General features: G+C 42.4%; 1 protein-coding gene and 2 long non-coding RNA genes across 9 annotated transcripts in view; 1 reads left to right on the forward strand and 2 right to left on the reverse strand.

Annotated features, from left to right (window-relative positions):
• Nucleotides 1–170: 170 nt before the first annotated feature.
• Nucleotides 171–2,343, reverse strand: LOC310680738. The gene is made up of 3 exons (XR_014512893.1): nucleotides 2,329–2,343; nucleotides 410–646; nucleotides 171–281 (listed from the first exon to the last, which is right to left on the reverse strand). It is a non-coding gene; the product is annotated as an uncharacterized lncRNA (long non-coding RNA).
• On the forward strand, nucleotides 561–5,033 carry LOC310680737. 2 transcript variants are annotated; one of them, XR_014512891.1, is made up of 3 exons: nucleotides 561–687; nucleotides 2,338–2,383; nucleotides 4,936–5,033. It is a non-coding gene; the product is annotated as an uncharacterized lncRNA (long non-coding RNA). The 2 variants fall into 2 exon arrangements; XR_014512892.1 differs by having other exon boundaries at nucleotides 4,939–5,033.
• SS18L1 (SS18L1 subunit of BAF chromatin remodeling complex) overlaps nucleotides 2,779–17,504 on the reverse strand; it is a 25,946-nt gene continuing 11,220 nt past the window's right edge. For 4 of the 6 annotated variants that reach the window (XM_083447544.1, XM_083447539.1, XM_083447540.1 and 1 more), the window contains exons 4-11: nucleotides 16,184–16,328; nucleotides 14,983–15,180; nucleotides 14,200–14,364; nucleotides 13,596–13,697; nucleotides 11,831–11,923; nucleotides 10,387–10,506; nucleotides 8,684–8,811; nucleotides 2,779–7,536 (exon numbers count right to left, since the gene is read on the reverse strand). In XM_083447544.1, the coding sequence (XP_083303670.1) occupies nucleotides 7,510–7,536; nucleotides 8,684–8,811; nucleotides 10,387–10,506; nucleotides 11,831–11,923; nucleotides 13,596–13,697; nucleotides 14,200–14,364; nucleotides 14,983–15,180; nucleotides 16,184–16,328 (978 nt within the window). In that variant the 3' untranslated portion in view covers nucleotides 2,779–7,509. Of the gene's footprint in view, nucleotides 7,537–8,683; nucleotides 8,812–10,386; nucleotides 10,507–11,830; nucleotides 11,924–13,595; nucleotides 13,698–14,199; nucleotides 14,365–14,982; nucleotides 15,181–15,966; nucleotides 16,143–16,183; nucleotides 16,329–17,504 lie in introns of those variants that run through there. The other 2 variants (XM_083447543.1, XM_083447542.1) reach the window with 2 other exon arrangements.

The following is a 17,504-nucleotide window of genomic DNA, read 5'->3' on the forward strand; positions in this document are numbered from 1 at the left end:
CGGGGCTGGCGGTTCAAACGTTGCGTAGCGCCGCTTCACTCCCCCTCCCCCTCCGTTTACTCACCGCAGACGTTATCGAACGGGATTGGTGGAAAGGCTTCGCGGGAGGGTTGTGATTGGCTTATGTAGCGATAGAGGCGGGAGAAGCCGGAGTTGAATTGGCCGTTGGGCGGCGAGGGACAGGAGCAGCTCCTGAGGTAGTTCCACGTTTGGGCCTGTCAGTATTTTCTCCTGAAAAGGCTCCTCCGTCGCTTCGACGACCTACAGTTATGCAGGCGGAACTTCATAGGGCCATTAAACATAACTGAGCATATAATTGATAACTAATTTTTTGTGTGGTTTTTTACACATTTACACATTATATATTTATTTATATCCCGCCTTTTTCCCTCATGGAACTTAGGGTGACTTACAACGTGAACTCCATGCTTCTATGAAATACAACCAAAACGGCACAGCACCAGCCCTTTCCATTTCAAAGCAGCCATAGTTCCCAAAGACCTTTCATTCAAAGCAGCAGCAGCAGCCAGTTCACATGCCGACGGCAGAAGGACCCAAGGAGGGAGCCAATCTGGCTTCTCCCGGGATAGAATTCCAGAGTGGGGGAACAGCCACTGAGAAGGCCCCTTTGGCAGACGCACTTTGACTTGTTACCATGTCGTATAAATATACCAGCAATGAACTTGGGTGAGTTATGTGACATATATGTAGCTAAAATGGCACCATATGACATACGTGGCTAAAATGGCACCATTCACACAATCAGCAGGTTTAAGCACAACCGGGGGAACCCTTGATATTCTATTAATACAGGCATCTGCTCACTCACACAAGGGCCTGCATGTGCATAAGTGAAATCACATGAAGTGGGGAGTACCCTAGGACTTGCTGATCAGAAGGCTGGCGGTTCGAATCCCCGCGACGGAGTGAGCTCCCGTTGCTCGGTCCCTGCTCCTGCCAACCTAGCAGTTCGAAAGCACGTCAAAGTGCAAGTAGATAAATAGGTACCGCTCCAGCGGAAAGGTAAATGGTGTTTCCGTGCGCTGCTCTGCTTTGCCAGAAGCGGCTTTGTCAGGCTGGCCACATGACCCGGAAGCTCCCTCGGCCAATAAAGCAAGATGAGCGCTGCAACCCCAGAGTCGGCCACGACTGGACCTAATGGTCAGGGGTCCCTTTACCTTTTACCCACTAAAAAGCATGTTAGGCAGGTAGGATGAGCAGCCTAAACCAAAGTCCTGCTGTGCCTCTAGTCTCTTTGGGGCTTTGTCTGCCCTTAGGGACGTCCTCTTCAGGCTCTCGAGCCATGAGGACTCTTCAGCTGGTTATTTATTTCCTGGTTTCTATTTATTTCTCAGCACCATGTATGTATATGGTCATATGTGAATAGATCATACATAAGATTCCTGCATTGCAGAGGGTTGGACTAGATGACCCTTGGGATCCCTTCCAGCTCTACAGTTCTATGATTCTATAAATATGGGGGTACCTGCACTTGGCTCTACTAATTTCCAGTGTCTAATCTGAGAGAAGATAATGGGCACTGAATTCTGAACATGGCAAAGGTGCTGTTGGTTTGCAGTTTTCTCAGTTTGAATGCATTTCAACCTGCACATGTGTCAGTTATCAAAACTGCTTTTCATCAGTTTTGAGTCCAACTGTTTTGCCAATTACAGCCCAGTCTGGAAGAGGTATATCTAGCCTCAGTCACTCACACACTGGTTCAGATACAATAAACTACAGTGGTACCTTGGGTTAAGAACTTAATTTGTTTTGGAGGTCCGTTCTTAACCTGAAACTGTTCTTAACCTGAGGTACCACTTTAGCTAATGGGGCCTCCCGTTGCCACCGTGCCACCGCTGTGCGATTTCTGTTCTCATCTTGAAGCAAAGTTCTTAACCCAAGGTACTATTTCTGGGTTAGCGGAGTCTGTAACCTGAAGCGTCTGTAACTCCAGGTTCCACTGTACATTCAACCCATGCAAAGGTAAAAAGATTTCTGACTTTTGTCAGGCTTCTGACACCCACCTACATTTCTGCCTTATGGAATGCAAAAGACATTGTCACAATTCAATGACACATTATTGCCATGCAAAGGCTTTGTGGAGGGCTTGGGAAAGGGCTTGTGAGAAAATGGCCCGGAAAGAGTCTCAAGGACAAGTGTCTCCTCCCAGGCCTGAGGTTCTCTCACCTGGATTACACCATTATGAAGGCATTGCTCTCCAGCTCATCATTAGTTAAGGTCAGAATGGTGGTACCAGTGACAGGGCTTTTTCATTGGCTCCATAGTTGTGGAACACTCCCTAGAGAAATCCAACAAATTCTCTCTTACTGTTTTTAGACACTGCTGTGGATACCTTTTCGTTCCATCAGGCTTTCTATGAGGGGTAAGTATTCCTCTTTCCACGCTCACTGCTATATACTGTTTTTTAAAAAAAATTGCTGGTGTATTTTCTGCTCTGCCTGTTCTTTACTACTGTTTTTATTGCTACTAGAAATTATTTGGAAAGATTTTATTCTGAAAGGCAGGGTATAAGCAAATTAATCTTAAATTCAAATTTATTAAATTGGATTCCAATGGCTTATTGGTAAATTACCCCCATGAGAGTAGATTGCCAATGAAGTATTGGAATTCATGCGGCATTCTTTTAATTCTATGAATATATCAGTTCTATGTTATTGTGTCATGCCTTCTAGTGAGATCATTGGCTAAATAGGAAACTAGAAAACCTGATCGTGAAAATCAAATGAGATTTGACATTTTGAAAACTGACATTAACACTTTTTCTCATGCAATGATCTTTACTTGAAATATTTCAGAATATAAATGAAGTGTGATTAATGTATTGTTTTCATTAAACCTGCAATTAAAAAAAGAACAGACTTCAAACATGATTACAGCAGTCCTTTTAAAAGTCTTTTCATCATACGAAAAAGTACCATTACTTGGCTTCACAATCAATTCATTTTAACCTAAAACATGTCCAAACATTCTGTATTACAAAACAGAAAATATGATACAATTAATGAAAAAAGTCAAAATGCTGGCATCACCGTTTTGTTTCCACATCAATACATAAAAATGGACAACACATTAAATATTTTGTTATTAACAGTTAGAAATATTAACACTAAAAATCATGTATAAATTAGGAAATAATGTACAAACTATTTCCAAAGCGCTCTTTCAAATACAGTATATACACAACATTCAAGAAATTCTTAATGTAAGACATTTCCAACTGATGCAATGTTGCTGTTTTACTTGTTAAAATGCTTGTGGTCTTTAACAAATGATTTTCAGCAATGCTAAAAACCATACGAGAAGCAGATGTCAAAGCTGGTAAGGAGCAATGCATTTTTTTCTGGCTATCAGTAAACTCTAATGTGAAGGTGACCATTGTTTATTCTAACACCTCGATGTTCTAGGCAGGCAATCCATTAGTGTTTCCCACTAACTGCATCAGCACAAACAGCCAAGTCGTGACAAATGCCAGGAACATAGGAGACCCTGCAGTGTAGTTGCCATGCAACAACTGCTGGAAATTTTGCAGTGGCTGTTGGCCAGGGTACACTGCACCAGGAGCTCATGGCTTATTGCAAAGGCCTCTTTTGATTGCTCCCTCTGAACATAACCACCTGTTGTTGTGCAGTTACATGGGTTGTGAGGGTTCCTCCTGCAGGCATGACCAAGCAGGCTAGGCAGAGAGTTATTGGCCATCACCCAAAAGTGCTACATGGCACTGGCAGAGTTGTAAATGGAGCCATTGCTGTGCTTAGTGCTCTGAAGGGTTCAGAAAAAGGAAGACAGAAATGACAATATAGACAAAAATTCTTCTTGATGAACAAGTATACAAATGTTGATTTGTTTGCTTTGGGCCTGTGTGGCTTTGTATTTTCACTGACTGCTTGTTAGCAATGCTAGGTATATTGGAGTTTCCCCCCCCTATTGCTGCCTTTAAAATTATTAAAAAGTTTTCATTTATACCTTTATATGCTCTTAATTTATTTTAAGTGGAATAAAAATTCCTAAATACATTTTGCAGAAGGGTAGATCTTGAGCAGCACTTTCTAGCAGCACTTTCCCTGACCCTCATACATATATAAATTGTCCTTCTATTTGTACAGTATTCTCATAGATCATTGGATCATTTTTTAAATAAATAGTAATACTGATATTTTTTGAGTCCAGTGTCTATTTTCTGGAGGTCCGTGTTTTTGAAAATTGGTATCTCAACACAAAATTTAAACCATCCAGATGTTTATAATATAATAAGTGATATAATATACTATATTCTTAAATTTAGTAAACTTGTGTACTCAAATTCATCTTAGATTATTTATCTAAAAAAAGTCCCACCACTTTTTGAGAAATCCTGTCGTTTTGAACAACAAACTGAACATCTTGCCAATCTTTTACAGTTTAAATGTTTTAGAAGCTTTAAGTTTGGTTTATTTATGTTTAAACTGTATGTTGGGCAGCACTTGCATTCAGAGCTGAGTGGCATCTGACCCAAGGTATCATAGGGAAAGGGCTGTGTGGCTCCCTTTTCTGTATGCAGAAGGGAAAGGCTGTGCCAGAAAGTAGGAAGCATGGGTGCCCCTCAGATACGCACCCCTGCAGAAATCATGGGAATGAGCAGTACTAGCTGAGGCAACTGAAGGAGAGGTGTGGAACTTGTAGCCCTCTAAATGCTACAAGGCTGCTGTCCCTGGGTTATAAGGATTTTACAGAGCAGTTTGTCCCTCCTGGAGTGATGATCTCCCTTAACCTACTACCCAGTATTGTCTTAGACACTGTCAGGCTGTACAGGAGCTTTGAGGGCTGAGCTTTATAACTGATAAAAAGGGCAGGCAAGAATTGTGAAGGAGCCCTGCAAAGATGAAGGGACCAAAGACCTACTGACTTCCTTTCCCTCTCTTTTCTGCCCTCCTCAAGTAGGGATCCATGTGATACTGAATGCCTGGTGTGTACCTGCTCTCTCATTCCCAGCAGGTGATCAGCATAAGAAACCCAGTTTGACCAAAAGACACACCGTGAGCAATAATTTTATAGCAACAGTGCCTTTTAAATGCTACAATGTTTTCTGTAGTTCCTAACAATGCAGGATCCAGTCAGTTAAATATAATAAACAGTCCGTGAATATATCTGATTACTGGAAACAGAGTTTCCAAACTGCTACTGAAGCCAAAATACCAAGGAAGAGCTATCGTACTTAGAGTAGACCCACTGAAATAAATAGACTTAAGTTAGGCATGACTATCTTTTTGATTGATTGATTGATTGATTGATTGAAGCAAATGATATTCTGCCCCTCGTTAAAAAAATGTCCAGGCAGATAATAAGGTTAAAAATACAAAAATCAAAACATTAAATTGCAATATATCAATTAGTCTAAATATGCTCATAAAAATATTGCCATTGTAATATATAGGTCAACGATCTTATTACAGAAGAAAGACTTCAGTTAACTTGTCCGTTGATTTCTATAGGTCTACTCAGAGTATGACTTCGTTGAATGCAGCCCTTAAGTCTGTAACCTGATTTTGTTTATGGCTATATTTCTTGGTGGAAGGCTGAGTAAGTGGAAGGATCAGAAAATGAAATGGCAGCTAATCAGCTGCATGGGAAACATGCACGATCTCTAATGTGCATGCTACAGTTACTTTGTAGTAAAGTCTGGATGGTCATTTATGCTTCTCAACAACTTGTGTGGATATGAAGCTATATTGACTTTTGACAGACTGAATCTTGGAGTTTGTTTTACCTACAGCTTGGATAACATGATTAAAATGGTACTAGTGAATGTTTGCTTTGGCAGATAAGAGGATCCAGATCCAATTAGAGTTAAGCTGAGTTTGGTCCCACTGATTTCAAGCACACACTCACTGCCCTCCCAGTGAAATCAATGGAATTTTAAAGTGCTTCGCTTTGGCTGCATTTCATCATCCTACAGGCTAAATTTGTTCCGCAGTACATTTTATTATAAATGGTCATACTGCAGATATTTAAATCAGGTGTAAGTCTTTATGGTAGCCATCCTAAGCACACTCAATTGGAAGTAAAACCCCACTGAATTGCTGAATGAATCATAGAACTTTGTTTTTACGAGAATCGCATTTTATGCCAAAGGCAACTATACTAGGTCTTCCCCACAGTGGTAACTATTTTGGCACTGAGTACACACTATATCCTGCAGTAAATTAGTTATGTGAGAGAAATTCATTTTCTTTACATACTTGCCGCCTGAAGAAGGAAGGTTCCTTGTGGGGACACTCAGTAGAGAAAGGCAAATCTCTTCCCAGAATCAGGCAGCCCCATAGCAATGGAAGCACAGCTCTTCTGTTGCCCTTCATTATTAGTCCGGGAGCCTGTAATGGCTTTGCCTTCTTGATAAGGCACCTATTTTCCAAGCAATGCAACAGATAGACGTATACAAGAGATGCAAGTCTCATGAAGCAACTTGCAGACTTATTTTTGCTACAGGACACCACAAATGTCCCTTATGTTGATGTCATCACCTGGACCAGGATGCATAAAAATGTGTCCTAGTATATGAATTCCCCAAGAACATTATACAATAGGTACAGAAGGAATCAATCTTTTCCTTTTCCAGATTCCCCGCACACACACTAACTGAACCCATGGTCATATATCCAGGATAGCTGAAATAGAGTAGTCTTCTCTGGTGGCTTAGTATAAATTCAGTGGAACTACTGCCCACATTTCAGCAGTTTAATGCTTCTTTGGTATTGACCTGCTATGGGATATAAGGGCGTCTTCCCATAACAGGGCCAGTTCCCAAGTCAGCAATAAATCCCAATCATAAATAGTTGGTGGAAAGGTGACTTAAATAGGCCCTACTTACTGCTGTACTAATTTGTTGCTTCACTTTGAAAGTATCTAGCAAATCAAACTCATGCCCATACATTTCAGTATTTGCAGTTCAGAATAAAAACCAAGAAAATGCAATAAAATGAGCCTATCCCAATACCATCAAATTAGGATCTATTGATTTCAGAGGATAGTAGATACAAAATAATCTGCAGCACATCCAGGCTGTTTCACCTTGAAAACAATGCTAAGAGCAGTTACATGAGCAGAGCACGAAAAACTTAATTATATGTGTTTGATGTATTACAGAATATTGTAGCCTTATAGATGACGAAGAAGAAAAATAGCTGGGTGTGTTGTGGATACTGATGTTCAAGTAACCTCTAAAGCTAGACATCAAGTGAGGGTGGGGGCAGGAGAAGGAAGAACCTTTGCATTGTATCAACATACAGTATTATACACAGCACCAAAACATACCAAACCATTAAAGCATTGCCTTGTTACCAGTAGTGCACTGCTTCATATCCAGCATGAAATGAATACTATTTCACAGACAAATGCTCCTTTGTGCTAAGGGGGTTAACCAACATATTACGATTAATCAAAAACTGCCCGTACATCCAAGTTCAAAAGACGGACATAAATATTGAAACAAATCTGACACAGGTGCTTGTCCTTTTATTGCTGATAGTTTCCATACTGGCTCTGTTAAAAATAAGAGAGAAAGGGAGAAATTAACACAGTCATTTCTACAGACACATAGGCCTGGTTCACATGCAACACTAAACCAAACTATGGCTCACCATGAGTGAGTGCAAATACTCAGGAAAAATTGGGCACTTTGCTCCTCCTCAGCTTTTGCTGCTGTCATGCTATCTGGAGCTAAGCTTAAAGTTACGTCCACACCAGGCCACATGGTTTGTCCTCCAAGCAAACTACATTTTTTTCTTGGCTTATGGCTCATGATTTGTTTAGGGGAGACAAACCATGAGCACAGGTTCAGACACACTCAGTTGTGTGGCAGCACCAGGAGCTAGGGAGGAACAAAGCAATCACAATTTTCTCCTTGTGTACTAGCATGCTTAGGGACACGGGTGGCGCTGGGGGTAAAAGCCTCAGCACCTAGGGCTTGCCGATCGAAAGGTCGGCGGTTCGAATCCCCGCAGCGGGGTGCACTCCCGTTGCTCGGTCCCAGCGCCTGCCAACCTAACAGTTCGAAAGCACGCCCGGGTGCAAGTAGATAACTAGGGACCGCTTACTAGCGGGAAGGTAAACGGCGTTTCCGTGTGCGGCTCTGGCTTGCCAGAGCAGCGATGTCACGCTGGCCACGTGACCCGGAAGTGTCTCCGGACAGCGCTGGCCCCCGGCCTCTTGAGTGAGATGGGCGCACAACCCTAGAGTCTGTCAAGACTGGCCCATACGGGCAGGGGTACCTTTACCTTTTTACTAGCATGCTTACTTATTTATGCTAAGCTCATTGGAACAGCATCTGCTTTGTAAGGTCCAGGTTCAATCTCCAGCATCTCCAGATAGAGCTGGGAGAAGCTCCTGTCTGAAACCCTGGAGAGCCGCAGGCATTCAGGGCCGGCAGTGCTGACCAACATGGGCCAATGGTCTTACTACATAAGGCACCTTCCCGTGTTACTATGGAACAATAGCACCTTGAATTGGGACCAGTAGCATGTTGGAAGGCAGCGCAAGTCCCATGTGATCAAAGTAATGTGATTCTAGTAGGATGACCCGTTTAACAACCTGACCCACCACCACAGTTTGACTAGCTGCAGCTTCCAGCCTGCTTTCAAGGGTAGCCATATATAGAGTGCATTACAGTAATCTAAATGGGAAGATTTACCTGCTCATAGCCGTAAGGCCTCTGTTGCTGTGCAGATGGTCCTGTCTGTGAAGCTCTGTAGCTTCCATACTGTTGCCCCTGACCCTGTTGGTAACTGGAGTACTGTGATGAGGCTCCTTGGGCTGGACCTGGGAATATAACAGCAAAAGTCTTGTCAAGAGTTCAAGAGTAGGTTGCATCATGTCCTTAAAAGCCTGGCAGCAGAAGAATATACACATAATTTTGATACATGCATAGTAGACTACATACTTAAATTTCTCCTTCTGAGTTTGTTTACATATTTGTTTATATCCCAATTTTTAAATTGACAGAGCAGCTACAATAATTTAACCAATAATTTCATAAAGGTAATCTAACTATAATTTCAGAAACAAGGCAGCAACAATTAAAAATAAAAACAAGCACAACATATAACAACAACCAGCACGGCGCTTTAACTGAAAGTTGACTGACATAGGAAAGTTTTCACTGGCCATTTAAAAGTTAACAAAGCTGAGGCCATAATAGTAGTAGTAGTAGTAGCAGTAGTAGTAGTAGTAGCAGCAGCAGCAGCAACTCTGTCTCTACGACCAAGCAATCTTATTTATCCAGACTGCAGGCCTTCAAGGAGGGCTTGTGAAGCTGATTTTCACCCCCAGGCTGATTCTTTTATGTATGAAACCTGCTTTTATAGTGATAATAGACTGACAGGAGGAGAACTGTATGTATATTTTGTTGGATTTCAAAGGTTCCAAGGCAGTACTTACTTTTGCATTTAGTTTTGGTGCTTTTCTCATGGTGATGACTAATAAAAACTTAACAGCAAGGATGATATCCCTGAACTTACAATTAGGCTCAAAAGACAGTTGCAGACACAGGTCTTATTTGCATTACTGTCCACTCCTTTGCAAGTCCCACTATATCAACAAATCTTACCCTTAGGTAAGTGAGCATGGGACACTTCTGTGGTTCTTTTTGAATCAACAGGCTACTATAAAGAAAACCTGTGTGGTATGGTGGTTAGAGAATTGGATTTATACTGGAGAGACAAGTGTTAAAATCCCATTCAGCTACAAAGCCAGACTCTCCCCACAACCTCTCTCTCTCTCAGCCCAACCTGCCTTGCAGGATTGTTGTTAGGGTGGAAGGGGTTGGGACTACAAATGCTGCCCTCAACTCTTGGAATAAGGGAGGACTAATATCTGAAGGACTATTGTATTTCAATATTTTGTTGGAAGCCGCCCAAAGTGGCTGGGAAAACCCAGCCAGATGGGTGGGGTATAAATAATAAATGATGATGATGATGATGATGATGAATAAGAAACCAGGAAGAAAGAACTTTTAATAAAGACTGGGGAAAGTTTGTTGAATATTTGAAAAATAATTGTAAACAAATTAAAACGCCAGCAGAGTTGACATAAAATGAACAGTAAAGCTAAATAAAGGAAATTCTTAGAGAAAAATTAATAATTAAGGAATTATTTTGGATATGCAGCAGTAAAGACAAAATGGAAGGATCCACAGATAGAGGGGGAGGGGAGGTTGATTTGATATGAATTATTGGTTTTGTTAAAGAATTTGCATGTTTTGTTGTAAAATTCAAAAAGGATAAATTTTAAAGAGAGAGGGAGAAAGAAAGAAAGAAAGAAAGGGAGAATGGGTACACAGTTGTGCAGAATCAAGCTACAAAGTAGAGCAAAGCAAGGCAATACACATTTTCTCACCATATCCTTGCTGCTGTCCTGGATAGCTCTGTTGATTTGGGTATTGCTGCTGTGAATACGTTTGCTGTTGTACAGTTCCCTGTTGGTATCCCGCCTGCTGCTGGCTATACTGGGAATTCCCTAAAGACAGAATATCAATAGGGTTGATTTGCAAGCTAACCAGCACCCTACATCCACATAGGGTTCAATGGCATACTCTAAATCTTCCATGGATGGAGCCAGTTTGAGAGAAGCTTATCCATAAAAGACAGGCATCACTTCCAAGCACTAATCGGTGTGAAAGGGTGAGTAATGTGCCACTGTATTCACACCAGTTCTCAATAAGAAATGGTGCCTGCCAATGCAATTACTCCAGCTCATGCGTCAGTTCCTTCATATGCCTACACTCACAGGGTTGCATATGGCACAGAGAAGTGCCTGGTTTTGCAGGGCTCACACAATACAGATTTCTAGGATCAGAGGGAACTTTTCAGTCACCTGCACCACTGAGCATGCATATACGTAGCCTGTGTGGAAACTATAAAAAATAGAAATTCAGATATTTCAAGACTTGTACTTAAAAAAAGTTCGTTTGCCATGAAAGAAGGGGTTGTAGACAATACTGTGCAAGGTTTCCTTCCCTCCAGAAGCAGACGAGTATACATAGGTGTAGTTTTGGCACTTAATGCTTAAAAACTGGAGATATGTGGCTGGACTCAACAGCTGATTGACTGTTCAGTCCCATCCATCTAATCTTAAGGCTGCTTCAGAGCATGCAAATAGAAACAACATGTTTTGCATGCTAAAGGTCCCAGGTTCAATGACTGATATCTCCAGGAAGGACTGAGAAAGACCTCTGTCTGAAACACTGCTAGTCAGTATGGTTACTAATAAGCTAGATGAAGCAAGGGTATAATGGAAGTTCCTTTATTCAGAGCAAGCTGGGGGTAGTGGGCATTTTGTTGCTTACACTAACATAAGCACTGCAACACTCTCCCCTTAAGTCTGAAGCCCCTCTCTGGGACATGGGGTGTACTATAAGAGAAGAGGGCCAATTCATTGCCCTGCTTAATGGACCAAAGAACCTTGCAGCTGGGCCTTTGTTGTCCCCAACATTAGAAGTCAGTTGCAGCTGGCAGTTTCCTGGGAGGCACTTACCTTCAGCCCAGGGATTGGGAACCTATAGCACACCAAATGTTATTTGACTACAACTCCCATCAGCCCTGGCCAGTGATCAGGAAGAATGGGAGATGTAGTTCAGGAATGTGGAGGGCCACAGGTTCCCTATCCCTACTATACCTATTACCTAGATGGCGGCTGGCATCTTCTTAGAGGAAGACAGAACAGCTATATCTTTGTATTGCTAGCAGCAGTAAAACACTGTGTGTGTGTGTGTGTGTGTGTACACACATACACCCAACATCTGATGCGTTCTACAAGAACTGCTTCCATAACGTCTTCTTACCTCCTTCATAGTAGTGCTGTGTAGAATCTTCAAATGATCTGTCATAGCTTTGTTCAGAATAAGATGACTGCTGGTACGCATAATCACCGTGACCTATGACAAAAAGAAAGGTACATAAGAAATGGACATTTTTAAAATTGATTGTGCATTTTTCAGATGCATGACAATTTCAAACTTGTATTACTATCAGCTGAGTTATGGCTCCTGCCAAATGTGTGATGTAGTGCACAGAATTCTGTTGACAGAACTACTCCCTTTGCAGAACTACAAGTCCCATTAGGAGGATGGGTAGTTAACACCTGCACTGTAAATATGACTGAAGTGTAGCTCACACCTGGATTAAACAAAAAGCTGGGGAGAAAGATAGCAGCACTTAAATCTCTAAAAAGAGACGTGCAAAGGTTCAAACTCTGTTTTTATTTTTCTAAATTTTGGAGCTGTAAGGTTTATATCCCATGAGAAAGTTTCCCTTGAAACGCTTCAAAGACAAAGGACATAGGGTTTTCTCTCCAACTACCTTCCTAGGTTTTTCTTTGGATACATTTTGCAGCTGTTTGACCCCTCTTGCTGCCTAGTTCCGTTCAGAGAGCCCACTGCCAAGAAGAGTTTGGATTTGATATCCCGCTTTATCACTACCCGAAGGAGTCTCAAAGTGGCTAACATTCTCCTTTCCCTTCCTCCCCCACAACAAACACTCTGTGAGGTGAGTGGGACTGAGAGACTTCAGAGAAGTGTGACTAGCCCAAGGTCACCCAGCAGCTGCATGTGGAGGAGTGGGGAAGTGAACCCGGTTCACCAGATTACGAGTCTACAGCTCTTAACCACTACACCATGCTGGCAATCCTGGTGCGCCTTAACCCTCCTACTTGCTGACACTGCTGGTTCACCTGGCCCATCTAGTTCAACATCCTGTTCTCACAGTGGTCAACCAGATGCACATCAGAAGCCTGCAAGCGGGACCAGAGTGCAACAGCCACTGGTATTCAGAAACATTACTGTTTCTGACAATAGAGGTAGAGCTAGTAGCCATTTATAGCCTTATCCTTCTTGAATTCGTCTAATCCTTTTTTAAAAGCCATCCAAGTTGGTGGCTATTACTGCCTCTTATGGAAGCAAATTTCACAGTTTAACTATGTGCTGTGGGAATACGTATTTGTTTTTGCCTCCTGAATCCTCCCAACATTCAGCTTCACTGGATGTCCACAAGTTCTAGTGTTAAGGGGGTGGGGGGGACAATTTGCTCTAGTCACTTTCTCCATGCAATGCATAATTTTATACACTTCTATCATGTTGCCTCGTTTCTCTAAATTAAAAAGTCCCAAGTGTTATTTGCCTCATAGGGGAGTTTCTCCATCCCCTTGATCATTTTAGTTGCCATTTCACCATGTGAATGGTGGTCCTTATTGACACTGAATCCTGATCCATCCTGCATATTTTCTTTCTGCCTTTTGTGGTCTGGGTTCTTTGCTGATATAACCCTGTCCAAACTTACCTCTTTTCCCTTGGTTCAACTATGCCACCTACAAACTAGTTTGCCTACCACCACCCACCCACCCACCCAACCCACCCCTGGCACAGTGATCTCAGGCCTACTTGCTTGAAAATAAAGCTCCAATAAATATCGTAAGGTCTTATTTTCAGGTAAAGGCTTGGGAGCATTTGTGTGGATTGGCCTCCGTCTTTCAATTCCATTCCTGGGTGCCAGAAGCCTTCTGCAGGTCAACGGCATTATGGAACCATGTTCCCCAATACTCAGCAAAATTACCATCGGGATAATATTGCTGGTTCATGGGCTCTGATGAACCTTGTCCATGACTGTATTGTTCACTGTAGTATTCCTCCTGGCCCATGTACTGCTGAGAGGAACCTACAAAGCAGAGTGAGAGTACCGTTGTCAGTCTACAGTGAGATCAAAGGTGGATAACTGAAACAACCTCTTTAAAGGGAGTGATACCCTATCTGCCTGACTTGTAAGTCTGTTCTATACAGAGGAGGTTCTGGCCTAGCACTGTGGGCTTCAAGTCTTGCCTCTGCTGTGAACTTCAGTGTGAGAAACTGAGTTCTATTAGGACCATAGCACTGGAAGTTTGTTTTGGTTCATTCATCCTGTGCCATTTTTGGGATCACACCCTCCCCAACTGCTCTTTGCCCTGCAACTACAAAACTGCAGTGATGAGGGAAGAAGCGTTAACCCTGATTCCCCAGTGCTACTTTCCACACCTGAGGTAGGCCTCTCAGCAGTTGAATTTGCTGTTTAAAAAGACCCAGCTCACATCAAACCATGGATCTTCCATCTCATACGGTCATGCCCTTGGAACACACGCAACACTGCGTAGCTATACAGTTCCAAGTCCTTGGTTCTTATTTACCTTGCTGTGAAGGTCGGTAAGGGCCCATTGGCCGTTGGCCCATCATGCTGTTGCCTTGGTTACTCTGACTCATCATGGCAATGGAAGACTGCCCTTGGTAGTGTTGGCTCCCTGCTTGCGCAGAGTTGTAATGTGACGTTGCCGCTTGCTGGTGCATCATGGACACTGCAACACACACACACACACATTTTACATTCTCAAATTCTCTACACAGTGCTCCACTACTACCACTGTAGCCCTGAGTAGAATAAACTTCAGTTTAAGAAATATATATTGCAACTGTACTTAAGTATATGTGAAATAACAGCATATGTTTACCTCCATCTCAATTTCCCGCCCCTTCATCTATTTTTAGAATATAAACCACCTGGGGCAGGGACCTATACTCTCTCTTTTTAAAGTACATCATTGATGCTAAAATGTAAGGAATCATAGGGTTGGCTGGAAGATCCCAAGGGTCATCTAGTCCAACCCCCTGCAATGCAGGAATCTCAACTGAAGCATCTATGGCAGATGGCAATTCAACCTCTGCTTAAAAACCTTCAATGAAGGAGAGCCCACAACCTCCCAAGGGAGTCCGTTCCACTCCCTTCTCTGAAGGAAGCTTCAGACATATTTGGAGCTCTTCAGTAGCCCTGCTCTGAACCTGATTCCTGCCACTGCCCACCTCTCCAGGTCTGACCCTGTTATAAGTGGTCACAGAAGCCAAGAGCCCCATGACACTTTAAAATGGCATATCTATCCAGCAACAAAAAAGCCCAGGCCAAACCAAGCCAACCATACCAGGATTGGACTGCATGTTGATATTTGTTCGTGAGACGTAGTTGCCTATTGATCCCTGGCCTTGCATTGGTACATTCTGAGACGCAGGCACTGTATGGCTATAGCCGGTTCCGGTTCCGTGGCTACTGACAGTCATGCTCAGGGAAGTCGTGGGCATGGTATTCTGGCCTGACTGTTGCATAGACACGTGATTGGGACCTAGCAGAAAGCAAAGAAGGAAACAAGGGGTGGCAATGAATATTGACTTTGAATCCTGTTCAGATTTTGCCTTCCTTCACTCTCGAGTTGCCAGTATCTAAGCTTTCCACATCTCTGCCACAGAAACTGTGCAGCCAGGAAGCTCAAAAACTATGCTCATGTTATGCTACTTTATATCTTACCTCTCCCAGTTCTTTTTAGACTCAAAATATGGACTTTGAAGGATTGGAATCCCCCCCCCCCCCCGCCCCATGTCAGATTTGGGAATGGTTTGGAGTTTGGGAATGACATCCAGCGAGGAACCTAATTTGCCACAAATATATAGGACAGAAGGAATAAATACTTGGGTGGGGTTGGGAGGGAAGAGAAGGTGAGCAGGGAACCACGTGGGCTGTATAAAGTCAGGGGTAGCTAACACTGAGTCTTAACAATACTAGAGGATCCCCAAGTTCTCAATCTCTGGACAGGGGACCTACAATTCTAGGTATGCTTACTTTGGGGAAAGGATACATCAGTACAGTGGGACTTACTTCTAAGTAAATTGCACAGAAACAGGCTGCATGAGACCTTAAAACAATTTGGCCTTTTGAGTGAAGAAAAGTGAAAGACCTTTTCTTCTGTGCCACATTTACATGCTCCCTCTTGGGCTCCCTTCACCCTTCAAAATGCTTGAAATTAGATCACTGGTGACAGAGCGAGAATTGGATGCTGGCAACCAGTGCTTTTTATGCTACCCACAAAAGCCGCTGAAGCCAACATACGCTCAAGAACTTGAACAGCACCCACCTCAGTGTTCATGGATCAATTCCTCCTATAGGAAATCCATTGTTGCAGAATGCTAGTGGCAACTGTATGAAGAATTGTAACTGATTTGTGTGCATATTTAAGCCCGTGCCGAGGTTTTCCACATGCCCGAGAGGCTAGTTAAACAGCCATAAAAGGCTCCTTTAGAAGCACGTTCGGCATTTGCGATGCAGTTGCCAGGCAACCATGGAAAGCTCACCATTGCTGATCTGACTCTGCATGAGGGAGGGAGGCGGAAGGCCTGTCCCGATTGCATCACTGAGGTTGCTCTGTGCATGAAGAGACTGGTTGGATGCGCTCTGATTCATTCCTCCCGGACCGAGGTTCATGTTTTGCGTCGGTGGCTGCAGATGGCAAGAAGGAGAAGGGGGAAAAAAAGATTCAGCAAGAGGGATTTGTTGTAGGAATAAGCTATGAGGGGTGGGGATCTGACAGAATTCCTGCCACTATTTATTATTATTAGACATTATTAATAATGAATCAACGCAGGAATAAGACTTTTCAGTAATGAAAAAATCGACAGCAATGATAATGACATATACAATCACCTTCATCTAAGCAGACCGTGATGAAACAGTTTTTTGTTTTGTGTAGGAAATTATACAACTTTTGGATAAAAAGCACTTATATTTACAAAAGATTAACATCAGGTTTGGAGGTTAACACTGGAGTATGGAGATACATGAAAATATGTTAGATAATGGCAGCTCTGCTATTTTGTAATCCATTTTAATTACCAGACAGTTAATTAGAAAAGAGCGAACACACAAAGCCCGAGCCTGTCACATTTAACTCCTAGATGAGCACTTCCAAAACAACATAAAATGTAGCTTAGCATTTTGAACATTTTGAAATATTCCAATTTTAACTTCACAAATGCAAACAATATATATTAGCTAAATGAATTCTGTGTCTGGTTTTCCTGTGCAGGTAAAACTTCCTTTGAAGTCAATAGAGAATTTGTGCTGGGTCATTGAAGGGACATAGTCAACATTTTTATATCTCTAAACCCAACCTTGACCTGGCCCAGTTTCATAACATGCATGTACATATCCAATGTTATTCAGTGTCAGTTAAAGACACCTCTTTTCCTTTGGTCTTTTAGGACATAAGGAGACCCACAAACTACAGTTGTACACCATTGTGCTGTATCTAGACTTTTGGAATTCTTCGTTCAAAAAATTTCATTATTTCAAAATAGCTGTATTATATAGGCTTTTGTACATGCTGCCATGGGATCTTTTGGGATAAATGGCAGTCTAAATATAAAATAAAAATATTAAGGGGAAGGAGCAGCAGCAGAGGCCAAGAACTTTACTAGATAGCAAAATAAGGCAACTCTCCCAATTGCATGTCTGCATCCTGAAATGAAACATGTACATATCAGCACATACACCCCACCCAACTAGGAATGAAGTCTTATCACCCATTCATCATCTAGCTCAGTATTGCCAACTTCCACCTAGGAGATGGTATCCCCTTTTTAAGAGCCTTCTCCAGGGCAGGGAGATATTTTGCTG

Source organism: Podarcis tiliguerta, assembly GCF_965153285.1.
Source record: "Podarcis tiliguerta genome assembly, chromosome: 6".
NCBI lineage: Eukaryota > Metazoa > Chordata > Lepidosauria > Squamata > Lacertidae > Podarcis > Podarcis tiliguerta.